The sequence below is a fragment of the Myodes glareolus genome, chromosome 17 (assembly GCF_982192425.1).
Source record: "Myodes glareolus chromosome 17, mMyoGla1.1, whole genome shotgun sequence".
Classification (NCBI taxonomy): domain Eukaryota; kingdom Metazoa; phylum Chordata; class Mammalia; order Rodentia; family Cricetidae; genus Myodes; species Myodes glareolus.
The window spans coordinates 4312861-4330776 of NC_142042.1; the positions used below are offsets into that span (position 1 = coordinate 4312861).

Below are 17916 nucleotides of genomic sequence, written 5' to 3' on the forward strand. Positions count from 1 at the left end.
GTGGGTGGCAAGAGATCTTGCATTGCTTGACGGTGAACATCCCCCTCAGAAAGTGGTACGGCCTCTCGCTGGGTTTAGACATAGGTGCCAAGAAGTACAAAGTGCTTTATTCAAGTTTAGACCTTTGATAAATCTATTTCTAATAAAACAAGCAAATTTCCCTGAGTATAAACAGACCGATAAGGTGATCTATGTGTGCACTCTTCAAGCTTAGATTTAAAAGGTGTATTTTAAATCTATATCGTGGGATGAGGAAGTGTTAGCACAGAAGTAACCTGTCAAGGCTGAAAACACACTTCCTAATAATTTTATATTAGGTGTGACTATGTTCTTAAAACTCATGCTTTTTGAGTGAGCATAATTATCACTGATGGTATAAGTTATACTCACTTCGCCTGTAGGATGTGGGGAAGAGGCAGCTAATCCGAGGCAAAGTGTGGTCAACTGCATACACGTGTGTGTGCAGGCACACTTACAGGACAGAAGAGGGCACAAAGTGTCTCCATCCATCACGCCCACCTATTCCCTGAGGCAGGATCTTTCCCTGGGCCTAGGGCATGTATCTCCACTTTGTTGGAAGCCAGTCAACTCCTTCAACCCTCCTCTTTCCACCTTTAAGGAGTCATGACTGCGGGCATGCACAGGCATGTTGGATTTGTCACAGGAATGCTGGAGTCTGAACTCCAGGCCTCAGGATTGCAGAACCTTTGGCTCTTAAAAGATGAGCCATTTCTCCTGTCCCAAAAGCCACTTCATTTCCATATCTTATTAGTGTTTACAATGTTCTCCTGTCTTCTCAGACTGGACCTAAAGTCATTTACAGATCCTGTGTTCCCAGAGCTAACCCGCTTGAGTTACAACTGTGGAGTGAAATTTGATAGAAATCTTAAGTGAATCACATTGATACTGCTGTGAACGTCGCCCTGGAAAATATACCCCAGAGAAACCCAAGATGTGTTAAAAGGCAGGACCAAGATCACCATACACATCAGTGATGGTGTATGGAGGGAGTGCCCAGGTCTTGTGCTCTTTTCACTGTGTTAATTCCCAGAGTGTCTCGGTGTTCTCCGTGAATTCTGGTGCTTGTATATTTTAGGAGTCAATTATAATGTAACCACCCCTTGCTATGCTAAGGAAGTCAGCTCTCTTGTGAACTGGACCGATACCCTTTGGAGGACGTTGCTATGACCTGTGTCTGTCTCGTTCTGAGGGTGCAGGCTGTAAAGACATCTGGGTAGTGAACAATTGGATCCTGACTCCAGGTGCATGTGACATGCTCTTTCCAAGGAGAGGCACAGCTGCCCTGTCCCGATCCCAGGTGGCAGGCCGTTCACCTGGTAATGCTCGTTTCTATCTTGGTATTGTCTACCGTTTGCCATCCTGCATCACCCGCCTGGTTCAAGCTACAGTACTTTATTTAAGTTGTTGCTGTAGTATCCTCAGAGTCAATTTGATTGAGGCCTAACAGAAAGTTGTCTTTTTAGGTTAACAGTGAGTGAATCTTAGTAGAAACGTATATTTGTATATCTAGTAGATACCGCAGCCTCCTCAAATCCAGCTCCTCCCCACACTCCAGAAAACTCTGTGCACTTCCCTGAAACAATACCTTTCCCCAGCTCCAGCACCCGCCATTGCTGAGCTGATTTCTATGTCTAGAGTCTACGTCTCCCAGGATATCTCAAAAGGGAATCACATTGCCCTGCTTATCTCTAGCCCGTTCTTTCTCACTTCTGTCTAATAAATTTGACTGTTCAGAGGACAGCCGGTGACCTTTTGAACTACTCAACTCTAGGGCTACAAAAACTCTTCAGGAGCCTGTGTACTTGTTTTTATTTTTCTTACACATTTGTTCAAATAATAAGAGCCTGCCTCCTGGACGTAATGATAAACTCCCTCATATTCTGTGAACCAACACAGAGTCACCCAGCAATGTCTGTCAACGTAGGTTTAAATACAAATCTTATTGGCCACTGAAGCTTGGGTATGCCCAGAGCTTTTTGGAGTTGTTAACACTGCTCTATGATTGCTGGTTTTCATAATATACTGATATGCATATTTGGCATCTATTGCTCTTTCTTTCCTGAAGTGTTTTCATATCTTCATATTGTCTTAGTATTTATCTCTAAGAATGTTTTGTCTCCAGATGAATCCAATGTGAGGTTGCAATGACATTCATCTGTGATCTGCTTAGCAGTACCTTTAAAGAGGACCAAACATCTTCGCTTACAAAATCCCTCTAATCAAACTTCTATGTCATCTAACCGTCTTCTCCAACACATTCCCAGAGATACCTTCTTTTTCTATGACATGTTCTATGAAGATCTGACAGGCTCAGGTTTCATACCTATGAGATCTGCTCTGCATTTTCTATGGTCTACAGTGTGGAATGAATTTGTTATTTTTTTGTTTACATGTTTTTTAAATATCAGCATTCAATTATTTCAGTATGATTTGTAGTGGTAAACTGCAATGTTCTAATAAATTACTTTAGTAATCTGTCAAGAATCAGTCAAAACAATGCATATTATTTCTGTCACATTTTTATCCACATCAAAATCAACCTTTGTCCACACGAACATAAGGACTACTCTCCCTTAATAGCTGCCACCCAGTCAACATTAGTCTTCCAACTTTGTCCTTCTTCATAAAAGTTGCTTTTTATTTTCACTATTGTAGCGAGGAGCTGCGGGCAGGCCTGCTTTTCGTCCTGCCCGGCTCCCACACAGCTAGCTTAGCCCCGGAAATAACAACACACAAATTGTATTCATTTAAACACTGCCTGTCCCATTACCTCTAGAGAGTTAGTTACTGGCTAACTCTCACATTTTGATTAACCCATTTCTAATAATCTGTGTAGCACCACGAGATGGTGGCTTACCGGGAAAGATTCAGCATGTCTGACCTGGTGGATGACTCCATGGCGTCTGCCTCAAAACAAAAAAGAAAGGCTTTCACTTTAACATAGTAAAATTACATATAGCAAAACAGTTATTGAGTAAGAATTACAGTTAAAATATTTATATCTATTTTTCTTTATCATAATAATGGAAAACTATAACTATAACTAACCATTCTTCAACTCCATCAAAGACTCCAGAAGGATATATTATTACCTAAGTAAACAAGAAGTAAGCAACTTCCAAAACTCTAGAAATGACAGAGACATCTTGCTGCCTGGACAGTCACCCAAAGTTCCTCTGTACCATTGGGGCATCCATCTTCACCCTACAGGCCCACAGTATCCAGAGACATTTCCATGAAGCAGGAAATTTCAAAGGCAATTCACTCACTATCTGCTGTCTCCTACAGAATGTCTCGCAGACTCTTTCATGAATCAGGAACCCTGAAAGACCATCTCCCCTTAAGACAAGTTCAGCAGTCCTCTCTCTGCGGGATCTCTGTGTCCAGTCTATGCAACAGTTCAGGCAAGAGCAGTTTCTTGCCCAAATGGCTAACCACCTCCATAAGGGGCCTCTTCGATGCCCATCTTCCTCTTGAAGTAGATTGGTGCTGCCAAGAGCAGACGTGTATCATTGTGATGAAAAGCCCTAAGTTATTAAAACATTAAATGCCATGTTCTGTAGTCTTTGAAAGATATGAAGAATGTCTATCTGAAATATATCTATGCACATCTAGAAAATCAAACTAACATTATTACAAGCTTGTCTATTATGGATGATTATGCATTAACAACCTCACGTTGGACGCCATATGTAACATGGGGGGCCGGCTTGTTGGGGTTTCTGTTCCCGCCCAGTACCCCACAGCCAGCAAGTCCCAGAGAAAATCAATCACACAGAGATCTCTATAAGTTATAAAGCTGATTGGCCCATTAGCTCAGGTTTCTTGTTAACTCTTATAGCTTATATTAACCCATTATTCTCATCTATGTTAGCCACGTGGCTTGGTACCTTTTTCAGCTGTCAGCTTACATGCTGCCTCTTCAGTGGTCTGCGCAGGAATGGCGGAGGGAGCTTCCTCGTCCCTAGCCTTCTCCTATTCTCCTTGCCCCACCTCTACTTCCTGTCTGGTTGACCCGCCTATACTTCCTGCCTGGCCAATCAGCGTTTATTAAAATACATGATTGACAGAATACAATTCTCCCACACCACACTATAGATGTTAGAAGTAATTTCTCCACTCTGTAAAAAGGAAGCTTGGGGGATGAAGCACAGTGCTTTTGTTTCTTAGATCTTAATGCACTCTAGTTCAAGAGGAATTCATGTTTCAATCATATTGTTCTTAGGAAACACAATATGTCTCCCCATTTGCTAAGATTTACTTTTATTTCTTTCAATGAGCTTGTAATGTTATGTAATATTACCCAAGTTTTAGATTTAACCATGAAGTTTTTGCTTTTAAGTGCCATTTTGTTACTTTCTAATTATTTAAAAATTTTCATACACGATATCACATAATTCCCACTCCTCACTCCTTTCAACACCTACTGTGCCCCCATTCCCTCCCAAATACAAATACTTCTTCTTCTTTAATTATCATTTCATATACATAATGCGCACGCACACACACTCACACACACACACGTACATACATGTATCTGTGTGCAACACACTGAGTCCATTTAGTACTGCTCATATGAACCTGTGTTTAGAGCTGATCACAAGTGACTGTCAAGGAGCTCAACCCTGGAGAAAATGGATTCTTCCTCTCTTAGCGTTCACTGATTGCCTGTATCTCTTCATCTAGAGGTGGCTATTTGTGAGAGATCCTCCGCCCATTCTTTCTTTTCGCTTCTCTCCCTTCTCCTTCTTTTCTTCTTACTTTCTTTTAGCAATTACTTTGTTATTTTTAATAACATCTTCCAAATATCTCTGAAATGCAGCCATTTACTTCCATTTCCTCTACATGGCATGTTCCTCACTTTTCACGCAGAATACTCACTGCACAGTCTTGGTTCATAGGTTGGTTGGTTGGGTTTTTGTTATTTGATTGGTTAGTGGTTGGCTGATTGTTTTCTGGTTGGTTGTTGTTTGGTTGGTAGTTGGTTGGTTACATTTTTCTGGTTGGTTGTTGGTTGATTGGTTGGTTGTTTTTGTTTGTTAGTTTGTTTGTTTGGTTGGTTAGTCATTGATTGTTTGTTTGGTTGTTGGTTGGTTATTGGTTAGAAGTTGGTTGGTGGTTGGTTAGTTAATTGATTATCACTTGGTTTGTTGTTAGATTGTTGGTTGGTTTGCATTGCTGGGACTAATCATAGGTCCTCAACATGTTTGGCAAATGGACTGCTACTGAACTACCTACATAAGACATATCCTAGCAATATCCTTGTCACCAGTTTTGACTGTCATCTCTTCTTCACCAATTATTAGTTTCAGCATTATAAATTTTTCTGTTTAATTGATGGCATTCCCTCACTTGAAATCCCTGATGTCTACTCTGTGTTACCACAATAATAAAATTAATAAAACCATCTCCACAAATGTCCAACAACTACTTGAAAGCAAAATTCCCAACACCCTTAGCCATGAAGAAAATACTTTAAAAGAGGACAACACAATTATTCCTAGAATGGCTTTACCAAAAATTCAATAAGTAATAAATGTTATTGGGGACATAGAGGGAAGGCAGTTTAAATACCTTTTCAGTAGGAATATAAATTATTATAGCCATCATGAAAATTCCTTGATAAACTAAAAATAGAGCCACCATATTATTCTGTGTTCCCTCTATGGGGCATATATCTGAGAGGAAGTGAAATTAGCATGCTAAAGAGACACCGGCATCCCTGTGTTATGGCAGCAACATTCAAAATGCTGGGATATGGAGCTAGCACCAGTGTGGAGATAAATGGATAAAGGGAATGGGATTGCCACACACGCAGAGTGAAATATTACTCAGTGATAAAGAAGAATGAAATCCTGTCATTCTAGCAAAATGGATGGAACTGGAGGGCATCATGCCCTGTGAAATAAGACAGATTTAGGAAAGCAGGTAATGGGGTGGGCAAGAAAGTTGGGTAATGAGTACAGAAACAGGAGGCATAAGTTGTGCTTTTCCAAAGCACACCGAGTGACTATAATTCACAATAAGCTATTACATATTTTATGAAGACATAAAAGAGAGACCCTTGAAGCCTCTAACAATGGAGAAAAGTAAGGAGAGGGAAGTGCTAGCTACCCTATTCAGTCGGTGCACGGCCCGACAAGTGCATATCATATCTTTCCAACCATACTTCATTAATGTGCACAATTACTACATGTTAATCAGGAGCAAAATATACACAGTAAAGCACCCAGAAACCTCTTGTAACTCTGCGTCCCCCAGGGTCTTCCTCCCACTATTCTCATCGTCATCAATGGTCATTACTCCACCTGCTTTCCCCTTCCCAGAGAAGATGTGGCCGTTTCTTCTCTGAATCATTCTTCTCCACTTTGTTTGCACTGATTCTGTGTATTGGTGGGTCTTTCCAGGCTTAACAAAAAGTCCTTCCCCGCAATGTTCTCTGCTTCCCTAGTTAAGTGTACTGAATTTGCCCCCATGTCACTATGATTGTTGTAATTATTGTTTGATGTTCCTTACTCTAGTAATTTCCTCTCTTGCATAAACTTTATTAATCCTGAAATTAACCACTGAAGGAACTTAAGACTCTTCCTCCAGAAATAAATGCTATTTTTAGTAGAAAATTACTATTTAATATAAAAGTTAGAAGTCTTGCCTAAGACCAACCTGATTCGAGTGTTTCAGATAGTAAAATTTAGAGTACTTTATTGGAAAGAGAATTCACTTAGGTTGAATGCTGAATTTTTAAGAGCTGAAGAGTGATCATGCTTCAAGAAACAAGACTCTAATATCATCATGAAGGTTAGGCAGTGTAGCATATGCTCAGTAATGAACTATATAAAACACCTGACCCAGAGCAGCTACCCAGCAGCCACTTACGAGAAGCAACACATCCTGATGCTACTGGGGTCAGCCTTGTCAGTTATGTGGGGGCTCACCCTCCTGCCTTGTGCAACATGCTAACCCTCTGGAAATCTGAAAGTGTAGCTCCAATATTAGTATTGACTCTAACACTGTGATAGATGCGCATATCCACAATTCAAAGCTAGGAGGGATCTTTTTCAGTAACACACAAATTAAGCTTTTAATCCAAGTTTTAATAAGGATTGAAAACCCCATCACTTCTAACATATGGAGAGTCAAGACAACAAATGCCTTCAGGGCCATGGGACGTGTACACACGCTCAGACACGGGGTGTGATGGCCATGGGACTACATGCTCGGCTCCAACGGCAGCCACTTCCCAGATGCTGCCAGATCCTGCTGAGCGTCCGGCAGCACAGGTGTGTTTGCTCACTGTTATTAGACGAGCTGATTTCAGATCATTCATTTCTTTAGATAGCAAAAAGATTTGAAATGCTGGTACCCATTTAGTTTTCTGAAGGAAAGCTTTCTCAACTGGTGCTGCAGGAGTGTAAGGGAGTCCACGGGGGCACATCTTATAACCGTCAACAAGCAGAGGGCGGAACAATGACCGCCAATAGTCAGCACCCGCTGCACGTATCCTAATGCTTCCTTGTCAGCCAGGAATGAGTCAGTGTAAGATAGCAAAGAGGATCCAATGTTTCTTTGCCTTCAAACTACTCACAGTGAGGAGGGAGACTCTGAAAAGTACCCCTGTAGAGTAATCTCAGACAGAGAGAAGCAGATAAAGCCAGTAACATTTGTGCCACCATAAATAAATAAATAAATAAATAAATAAATAAATAAATAAATAAATAAATAAAATTAAAAAGCATGACCAAAACATGTTAGGGAAGAAGATTTATTTCAGCTCATGGTTTTGGAGGGTTTTAGGCTCTCAGGATGGGGAAGGCATGGACAGCTGGCTCTCTGCATGGCATGGATATTGGGAACAGCATGGACAGTGACTCAGCGCCGGGCAGCAAGTGTAGGTGTCAGAGCTTGATTACTTTGGTGAAAACAAGAGTAGAGAGCAAGGTCAGAACCATAAAGTTCCCCCTCATGAGTTCTCCCAGTCCCCCTACCTACACTCCATAGCCCGAGTTTTCAGACCCTCCCTCATTGCACCACCAGCTGTGGAACAAGCTTCCAAACATGAAGGGAGGGACACTTCAGATTCAAGGAATAACTCTCAAAGAACTACAGACGTTTCCTGAAGGAGTTTCCTGATCAGATCAGAAGAGGAAAGAGTGGAAAGGATTCTTAGACCACATCCCACCTGATTACATCTGTCAAAATGACCTCTCATCAAAGAAATGGATACAGGAAGTGATAAGAGGCAGATGTTCAAACAGAAAGCAGGGTCAGCAAGGTCCAGATAGATGACAAAGGCATCATAAATTAAGTAGGAAGGAAGCAGAGGATACAAAGCAATGTTACAAAATTTATGCTACCTAAGGAAAGTTGGGAACAGTTGGTAAAACCCTTGCATAAGTTAAGGTCTCTATAGACATAGAATCAATCAATAAGAGATATCCATCGGTAGAAAGAAAAGTAGATAGATAATGATAGATAGATAGATAGATAGATAGATAGATAGATAGATAGATAGATGATAGATATACAGATAGAAAAGTTGATGATAGATGATAAATAGATGCTTGATAGATATAGACTAATAGATGATAGATTTGATTTGATTGAAGGTGATAAAATGTAGATGATTGATAAGTGATACGTTGATAGTTGAGATAAAAATCTACCATGCTATTTGTCCAAGAACCCGAGTCCTGATGTCCAAGGGCAGAAAGCACTGATGTCCCCTTTTCAGAAGGAAACGTTAGCTCACCTGCCCTCCTCTGCCTTTTCACTCTCTTTTGCTCCCAGCAGACTGGGTGGCACATGCCTGAAGCAAGAGCGGATTGTCTTTGCTGCATCTGTTTGTCACAATCCTAGTCTCATCTGGAAACACTGTGACACAGCCAGAGACAGCACTTTGTGATCTATCTGTCATCCCTTGAGCAAGCCAAGCTAATAGTGCCAGACGTCTTATGCATACAAACACTGGAAGACAATGAAGGATTTTTAAAAGAATTTAGACTATTCTTTATTATTAGTGGACAAAGATGAGATCGGAGTTAGTACAGACCAACTTTTCTTTAGGAATCTGGAACAGTCTAACTGGAGTGGTATCTTGGATGGAAATGGGAAGGTTGGCTTAGAAGATTGGAAGGTGTGAGCAAAAACTTTCCAATGGATTGAAGTGGGAATAGAGGGGGAGTAAAATATCAAAGGTGCCTGATAGATACACCACACACACACACACACACACACACACACACACACACACACACACAGAAGATCTGTGAGAGAGGGACCATTAGAAAAAGAAACAGCCGAGATGTTGAGCCTAGCAGAAAGAGAGCTGGGCCTGATGGAGGAGCTTGTTCACCTGGAAGTAAGAGCTGCTCTGGATGCAATTGGAAAAAGACATCGACACCTGGTTCCCAGATTTGATTTTGCTTCTGGGCTTGTCTTCTCTAACGCATCACAAGCAACAAAAAAAGGATGCCAGGTCAGTTAACCCAACAACACACCCTTTACGCAATCCTATGTTGTCCAGCTACCCAGACGATCAGGCAAATCATCCTGAAATCTCAACTTGAGTCCAAAGAGCAGTCTCTTTTGTTTCTCTTTTATTCTTTTCCAGAATGGTGCCACCTGGTTCACAAGGAAATGTGACTCTGCCCTGGATTCCTTGATGCTGAACTCTAGCTGAGTCTGGGAAGCATCAGCAAATTGAGAACACTTGACAATTCATTGCAGCCAAGTTTGGGGAGAGATTTCATAGTAAAAGCTTAATTCGGAGTCATGAGCTGGAAATCTCAAAACCAAACTCAGTCTATGGGGCTGGGGGGGGGATGTCCCACACATAGCCTTTAAAAATATCAATGGCAGCTTACTTAGAGACATGCTATGCCATGGGCTACATATGTGTATTCATTGAGTTTCCCACTCCTCTTTAAATATTGGTTAATTATGTCCATCTCTCAATAGTTCATCTTTCAATATGATCTGGATCCCAAGATGTCCTGAATACAATAATCTGACTGGATAAACACGCTGATGGTGTGGACATGTAGCAGGGGTAATCGAGTGGGATAAATCCCATGTTTGCAGTGCTAATCTTTAGCAGTTTATCCACTGAAATGAGGCGAGCCAGCTGATCACTGCTGGTATCTCGGGAAGAATCGCATTGGTGCAGTAGCTGCTGACCTTTGCATGGCTGCAGCTGATGATAATGCTCTGCTGCTCCGTTCTGATGACAGAGATTGCACCGAGAATAGGCAATGACACCACTTAATGTTTCAAAACCTAAGGCACAGTTGCTGTGGTTGGCCCATGGGGAGTGGAGTAGGAGGTGTGGCTTTGCCAGAGTAGGTGTGGCCTTGCTGGAGGAAGTGTGTCACTGTGGGGGAAGGCTTTGAGGTCTTAAATGCTCAAGATAAGCCTAGTGTGGCACACTCTCCTATTGCTGCCTGTGGATCCAGATATCGAACTCTTAGCTCCTTCTTCAGCACCATGTCTGCCTGCATGAAGCATGCCATGCTTCTCACCATGATGATTATGGACTAAACCTCTGAATTCTGAACCAGTCCCAGTTGTGTGTTTTCCTTTATCAGAGTTGCCATGGTCACGGTGTCTCTTCACAGCTACAGAAACCCACACCAAGACAGTAACACCAGAAGTGCAATCTCACGGCCCCGCCAGTCCTGCCCACTCCACCCAAATGCTGCTGAAAAGTGCAACTTTAACAGAGACTGTGTCTTAGCTCTTCCTGGGATTGCAAACGCTGCTGTCTTGACTATAGCCTGCCTCGTTAGAAACAATGGCATGCAATCAATTGCACTTTGACGAACACATGCACACAATCAAAATAATATTTTTTCTATAAACTTTATCTTGATCAATACTGACAGATACTTACTTTTCTTTTCTTTTTTCTCCCATACCTCACTGTGTGTGTGTGTGTGTGTGTGTGTGTGTGGTGTCTGGTGTGTATGTGGTATGTGCATACGTATGTGTGTATGGTGTGTGCGTACATATGTGTGTGGTGTGTGTGCATGTATATGTGTTTGTGGTATATGTGTGTTTGCATGTGTGGTGTGTGTGGTGTGTTTGCTCTGTGTGTGTGATGCATGGTGTCTGTGTGGTGTATGTACATACATCTGTGTGTATGTATGGTGTATGAATGTATGTGTGGCATGCATGTGTGTGTGTGTATGGTGTGCTGTGAGGTATATGGTGTGTGCATGCATGATTTGTGTGTAGTGCCTATAGTGTGTATGTATATGTGTATGGTGGTGTATTGTATGTATGGTATGTATGTATTATGGTGTGTGTGTTATGTGTATATGTGTGTGGTATGTGTGTTTATGTGTTGTACACGCATGCATGGAGGACAGAGGAGGACACTGGGTGTCTTCCTCCACCTTTCTCTGTTTTGTTTTTGATACAGGGTCTCTCTCACTGCAACTAAAGTTCACTATTTTGCCTAGATTGGGTGACAGGCGAGTTCCTGAGGTCCGCCTGTCCCTGCCCCACCGAACACTAGAACTGCAAACATGTGTGACTGTGTGCAGCTTTCACATGGTGCTGGGGATCTGAACTCGGGTCCACTGTGTTCACACAAGGCCTCCTCCCTCAGACCCTTTTTTCCGCTTGCAACAGAAATATTTTGTTTAATTTTACAAAATAAGTCAGTAAGGGATTATTTTAGGAGTTTGGAATCCAGTATATAATTAAGCATAAATAAGAATTAGATGATTCATTTTGTTATGCAAGGTTGTGATACCACTCCTGCCACAGGGCCGTGCTGCATCATGAGCTAGAACCAATGTACAGAAGGCAGTTGTAGACTTGAAATCTGCGGTAACTCACTGGAACATTTGACGTTTTCTTCATACCCAAAGATGACCTTTGAAAGACCTCATGATCTAAATGAAGCCATAAACAGTCAGTGGTGTTGTAACATCTCGCCTTCCAGGTTCAGATTACAAAGGATTGCTTGAACTCTCAGATTTGTTGTTAGCACTTACTGGGAGCCAACATCATGCTGGGTGTCTCAGATACGTGTCAGTGAGGACTAAAACCTGTGCTCTGGGTTTTGTTAGGACACACATTGATGTCACATGGGAGTGAGGGCACAGCCAAGGCCCTGAGCCCATCATGGCCACCATCAAACTGACTCTTCCCTGCTGAAGCTCATGCTTAGCAAAATTATTGCCTGCTGAGACAAACTGCTTAATTGGCTCTCCCAGGGAGCTTAGAACAAAGCCAGTCTCCAATTCCCCATGAAGGGCATTTTTTCACAGGCCCTGGTGCTTATTTGCAGAGGCCTTCACCAAAGGTTCTGGATAAAAGATTATTGAGTGAGTTTTCCATAATGTCTCAACAATTCACTCGACTGTGCTACAATTTAATAGCCTGCTGGACAAAATATACATCCCACGATGTCTCTGGATGCCAGGCATTGAGCGTTCTTCTGAAGCATAATAATGAGTTTAATAATCATTCACATTAGCCCATCCTTTCACATGTTCATCAGAGGTTGGGGAGTCCAAGGAAGCTGCACCTAGCACTCGGGATGTCGTTCTGACTCCTCGCCCCTCTCTCCGCTTACTTTGTGACTTTCTGAGTGTTTATTTTCTGCCACTTACCACACTGTGCTCTCTGACGCACCAGCTAGAATGCAGTCCCTGACCTCAGGAACTTCGTGACTGTACTGCAGAGGCAGACAAATAAGCAGGCAATGAAGTGTGACTCAGGAGGTGTCGCCATAGCGTGAGGTGCTGCAGGAGAGATTAGGAAGAATCCAAGAGAACAGCTATGCCAACATCCAGAACAACAGATTCCACAGAGGAGAAGTTGGTTAGAAAAGCCATATCCTAGAACTTACAACCAAAAGATGAACATATTGGCGAATGCAATAATTAATTTCTTAATGGCCCATTTGCTTATCATATTTTATTGAAGATAATAATACCATGTTTCCACTTAGACTGCTACACCCATATAAATGAACCAATGCCTTCTGCTATTTTAACGTGTTACTATCATGTGTATGTGTGTGGGTACCAGGGGGCAGCGCTGGCATCTGTGTGGAGAGCAGGGGACTTCCTGCTATCAGCTTTGTCTTCCCATTCTGGGTTCTGACATTTGAATTGTCACCAGACTTGTGTGGCAAGAGCTTTTACCAGCTGAGTGGTCTCAACAGGACTGTAAGTACTTTTTGATAAAGACATTGTGGAAGAGGGTTGTCGCTGGTTGTATGTGACCTGTTTTTAGAGATGACACTAATGAACTAAATCCATATCTTCTCTAACTTGAGCAGGTGTTGCTATAATAGAACAATCCGAGACCTCTAATTGGCTCTCTGGTAGAAGAGACCCTCAGGGCTGACTTATAATATTATTATGTTTAAATCTCATCACTTAAAATAACGTGAGTGGGGAAAACTATTTTCTATAATAGTGCTGTTCAATATGGAGACAAGTGAGCATGGCTGTTTAAAAACCATATTAATTGAAACCGTCCAGATTACAAATTCAGTTTCTCAGTGCCTAAGAGTCTACTGCTTATACACAGAACGGTGCAGAAGGACATCCTTATCACCACAGAGAGGTCCTGGAGGCAGCTCTGTACAGTGCATATGAATATTCCCATCACTGCAGAGAGGTCTGCGAGCGGCTCTGTACAGTGCAGAAGGATATTCCCATCACTGCAGAGAGGTCTGGATAGCACTGTACAGTGCAAATTAGTTATAATTCAATAAATTCATTAATTCAGGGAGAATTTTAATAAAAATTGAACTATTAATGGTTGCTTTTATTTTTAAATTTGGACGTACCCTCTTCACATGGCAAAGCTTTCTTTTCGAAAGCAGAATTCAACATTCTCATGAACCAATTAACACAGTTTCTGTAACAATAAAAAAGGTGTTGGATGAATGGGCTGACAGTCATCCTCCTGGATCTGAGCACCAGGAGATTTCCCAGCTGTCAGCATAGCCTGGCTACAGGCAAGACTGACCAACCAACCGTCTCAAAGTGGCCACTTGCAGGTCCACAACCTCCCTGGAGCTCCAGTGTGGATATTCAAGTGGCGGTGTTAACGAGCACCCTCATGACCAACAGGAGAGCAGAGAGACTCCAAAGGCTTGCAGGATCTGCTTTGAACAGTAAAGAATCAAAGTTTGCTCATCAAAATGGATTTTCCAGACACACTACCAAGAAGCAAACAAATTACTCTCATGCTCAATCTCAGAATATGAGATAGCTTCTAAAGGACTTTGGGGTTGAGGCATCAGTTTAACCCGTTTGAGCACAGTCCGCTCCCCCCACCAGGAGACCTGCTCTGCTTACTAGATTGCTTTCTGGGCATGTTCTGGTGCTCAGTCAGTACTACCCAGTGATTGGGTAAAGATTTCATTCATAAAATTAACAGTAAGCTGGGCAGTGTAGCGCACACCTTTAATCTCAACACTCGGGAAGCAGAGGCAGGTGGATCTTTGTGAGTTAGAGGCCAACCTGGTCTACAGAGCGAGTTCTAGGATAATGGCTACATAGAGAAGCCCTGTCTTGAAAAACAAACAGAGAAACAAAGAAACAAAAGAAAATTAATGTTGAGTAAGAATCTATTGATTTGGTGGCTCTGACTTTCTTGATCCTTGAAGGAACTGAAAATAGTTCAGAATAACCAACAAAGGGACTCGAGGACCCTGACTTGTGAGCCAAGAAGGATGGTTCGATAAATAAGAACAGTCTAAACAGCAAGGAGCTTGGTTGCTGCCTTTCAAAAAAAATTTTCCCTGGTACAGTGGTGGTAATAATCATCCTTTAGACTCACTAGTGAGAGCACTAGTTAATACAACTATTTAGAAAATAGCTTACTAATATGAGCTAGTCTCAAAAGTATTCATGTCATTTGGCATGTTATTTCTACTCCTTAATATACCATAAATGTCTGGTCTATAATATACAGAAATTCCCATTGAAAATATTTTTTGAAAATTTTTAAATAACCTAAAATTGAGATGTGATTAAGTAATTTACAGTAAATGCAGTCATTAAAATGTGTTAACACATAGTTTTAATAACATGGAAAATGTTTAATTGCTTAATGCTTTAATTTATGAAAAAGGAACTACATAACCACATGTCAACATAGGCTCAATCATAGATGGAAAAGAGGAGAAATTCTCCAAATAGTTTAACAAATATTTTGAGAAAGATCCTTCACCTGTAATTGCTTTTCCAGAATCAGAGCAAAGAAGCAGAGAACTGCTCTCTGTAATGCATACTAGAACCTAAATTAAAGCTTCAGCGTGAAGTGACTCGGGTCAGTTTAACACATTATATGAACAGTATAGGTTCTTCCATTAATAGTCGTATTTTATATTTTCTATATATTTCTATATAAATTCTCTTAATTTTCTCAATTTCTACAAATAATGAGAATTAATTTTACAATTGGTAAAATTGGGTCTTGATTCATAATAATCCGAAAAACAATTAAGTTACTTTGAGGGTAACTTCACTAGATCTACTGGAATTAGATGGATAAACAGAATCCAGTGAACATGGACTTTGGTACAGAAGATGTAGTTGTTGGGAGTTATATCTCAAAGCCAGCAAGATATAAGCCAATGCTCCATTACCACAGTCTAGAGTCAGGGTAGAGTAACTTAAAGTCTTTCCTCCCTCTGGAGTGGACCATTTTTAAGCCTCAAACAGAGCAGTCTGTGTCGTCATTTCCATTATCATGTGTATCAAACCAAGGATGGCCTCTGGAATAAAAACTATGAGTTATTATTTAAAGGATAAAAATTGTAAACTCGTCCTGGGCTCAGACATTAGTACCTGCTTTAAATGACTGTCAAGAGGCCTTGAATTTATGTCTGTATCTACCATGATGCTTGATATAAAAGACAGTGTGACAATCAGTGCTTGAAAAGGGAGAAAGACAGAGGAATCAGAAATCCCCATAATACAACCCCATGGTACGCGACTTGGAAAGCCAATCTCCCAGGCAGAACAAGGGGGTTCCATCAAGGAATAATTCCAGTTGTAACCGTGGGTGAGAGTCACAAGGATTAAATTAAGGATTAAAATCCAAAATCTCAATGTTCTTATATCACTAATAAGATTTAACTTAGCCAGGCAGTGATAGCACACACTGTTAATCCCAGCACTTGTGAGGGAGAGAGTTGGATCTCTCTGAGTTCAAGGTCATCCTGATCTACAAAGCGAGTTCTAGGACAGCCAGGGCTATGAAGAGAAACCCTGTCTTGGAAAACAAAACAAAAAAAATTAAATTTAATATATATTTTTCTTAAGCAGTACAGATGCCCCCAGACATGCAAAGTCTAGTGGGAACCCATGCATTGTGGTGCATAACACAAATGCATTAACCTGTGTATATGACACTGTGAAGCCTTGAAAATTGTTACACTTAAGAGTTTGTGTGAGTAAATGTGCATATGAGCATGTGATGGAGCGCACATGACAGTCAGGAGACAACTTGCATGAGACAATTCTATCTTTCTACCCTGTGAGTCTCAGGAACCAAACTCAGATTGTTGGGACTGATGGCAAACGTCCTTCCCCACTTGCTGACATGACACTGGGGAGGTTTGTACCGTCCAGGTTCCAGTCAATTTCCTCGTGTTATGTACATCTGTGTACTTCAGGTAGCCTGAGTACTTGTCTCCATGAACTCCATCTGCTCACTACACAGACCCCACTGTCAAAGGGATGGGAAATAATAAATGTAAAGTTAGCGTTAGTTGTCTGTTCTTCATTGGTCAGGTAGGAAGTTGGCTTAGGGGTCCTTGCCTTTGGATGGGTCTTGTTTCTTTCCATCTTTCTGGAATACATCAGTGAAGTTTGCATCCTTCTTTTCCAGCAGCTGCAGCAGCAGACATGGCTTACCACCACATCAGACCTCCCATCGGCTACTCCATCCCCAAGCCCATCTCATTGCTGCTGATGCGGGGCTGGAACGCATGTCCTGAAGTGAGTGACTTTGTTTCCTCTTAGAAAATGTGTGATGTTGCAGAGCTTGTCAACCCATTTCTATTCATCTGTATATCGTCATGTGTCTGTGGCTTACTGGCTAAAGTTCTGGCGTCTGTCTCCAATGGGACTACATGGCTACTCTCTGACTCTGCCTCCTTTCTCCCAGCATTCAGTTTAGTTTTCCTCACCTAGCAAAGTTCTGCCCTGCTATAAGTCCAAAGCAGATTCTTAATTCATCAATGGTAATCACAGCATACACAGGGGAATTTCACATCAGCAGGGTCTGTGTGATCATGACTGGCCTGGAACTTGTGATGTAGACCAATCTCAGAAACTGCAATATGAATGAATACATGGAATGGTAGATAATTTATATTTGGCTCTAGAATGTTAAGAATATTATATAACAGAAAATGAAGTTTTGTTTAGAAATATACTTGCTGGGTATAAAGGTTTTCTTGTCATTTACTGAAACTTTTCCATATTACTCTGTTCATGAGTTAACCTTAGAGTTATCTTTGACTGTGCCCACAGCATACTATTCACCCTACCCGGTGTGTCTGTGGAAGTAGAGATTCTCGGACCCCATCCCACAGGATGAGCGTCCCTAGGATGGAGGAACCTGAAATTACTCGCTCAGCAAGCACCCTAGCAGCACACGCCCAGGAGAGACAAATCTGAAGCATGAAAACTAAGGAAATGCTCTCAGGTCAGAACAGCCCAGGGGCTGCTGGCACTGTGATCTGGTTGATTCTAACAGGCACTTGTGCGGTTGCCATGGAGACTCAGCGGACTAAGGCAAACCTGAGATCTGTTGCAAAGGAAGCATCCTAAGGAAGGGAGGCGGTGTGTGTACAAGGGGGCATCTTTGCTGCCCTCTGAGAGGCAGCCTGGAGGAAGGGAGGCTTAGCCCCTG

The 17916-nt window shown here is 41.7% G+C and overlaps 1 protein-coding gene across 2 annotated transcripts in view; it reads left to right on the plus strand.

Annotated features, from left to right (window-relative positions):
* Tnni3k (TNNI3 interacting kinase) overlaps positions 1-17916 on the plus strand; it is a 279530-nt gene that overhangs the window by 192040 nt on the left and 69574 nt on the right. For both annotated transcript variants that reach the window (XM_087897462.1, XM_048453518.3), the window contains one exon: positions 16888-16997. In XM_087897462.1, coding sequence (XP_087753588.1) covers positions 16888-16997 — 110 coding nt within the window. The remainder of the gene's footprint in view (positions 1-16887; positions 16998-17916) is intronic.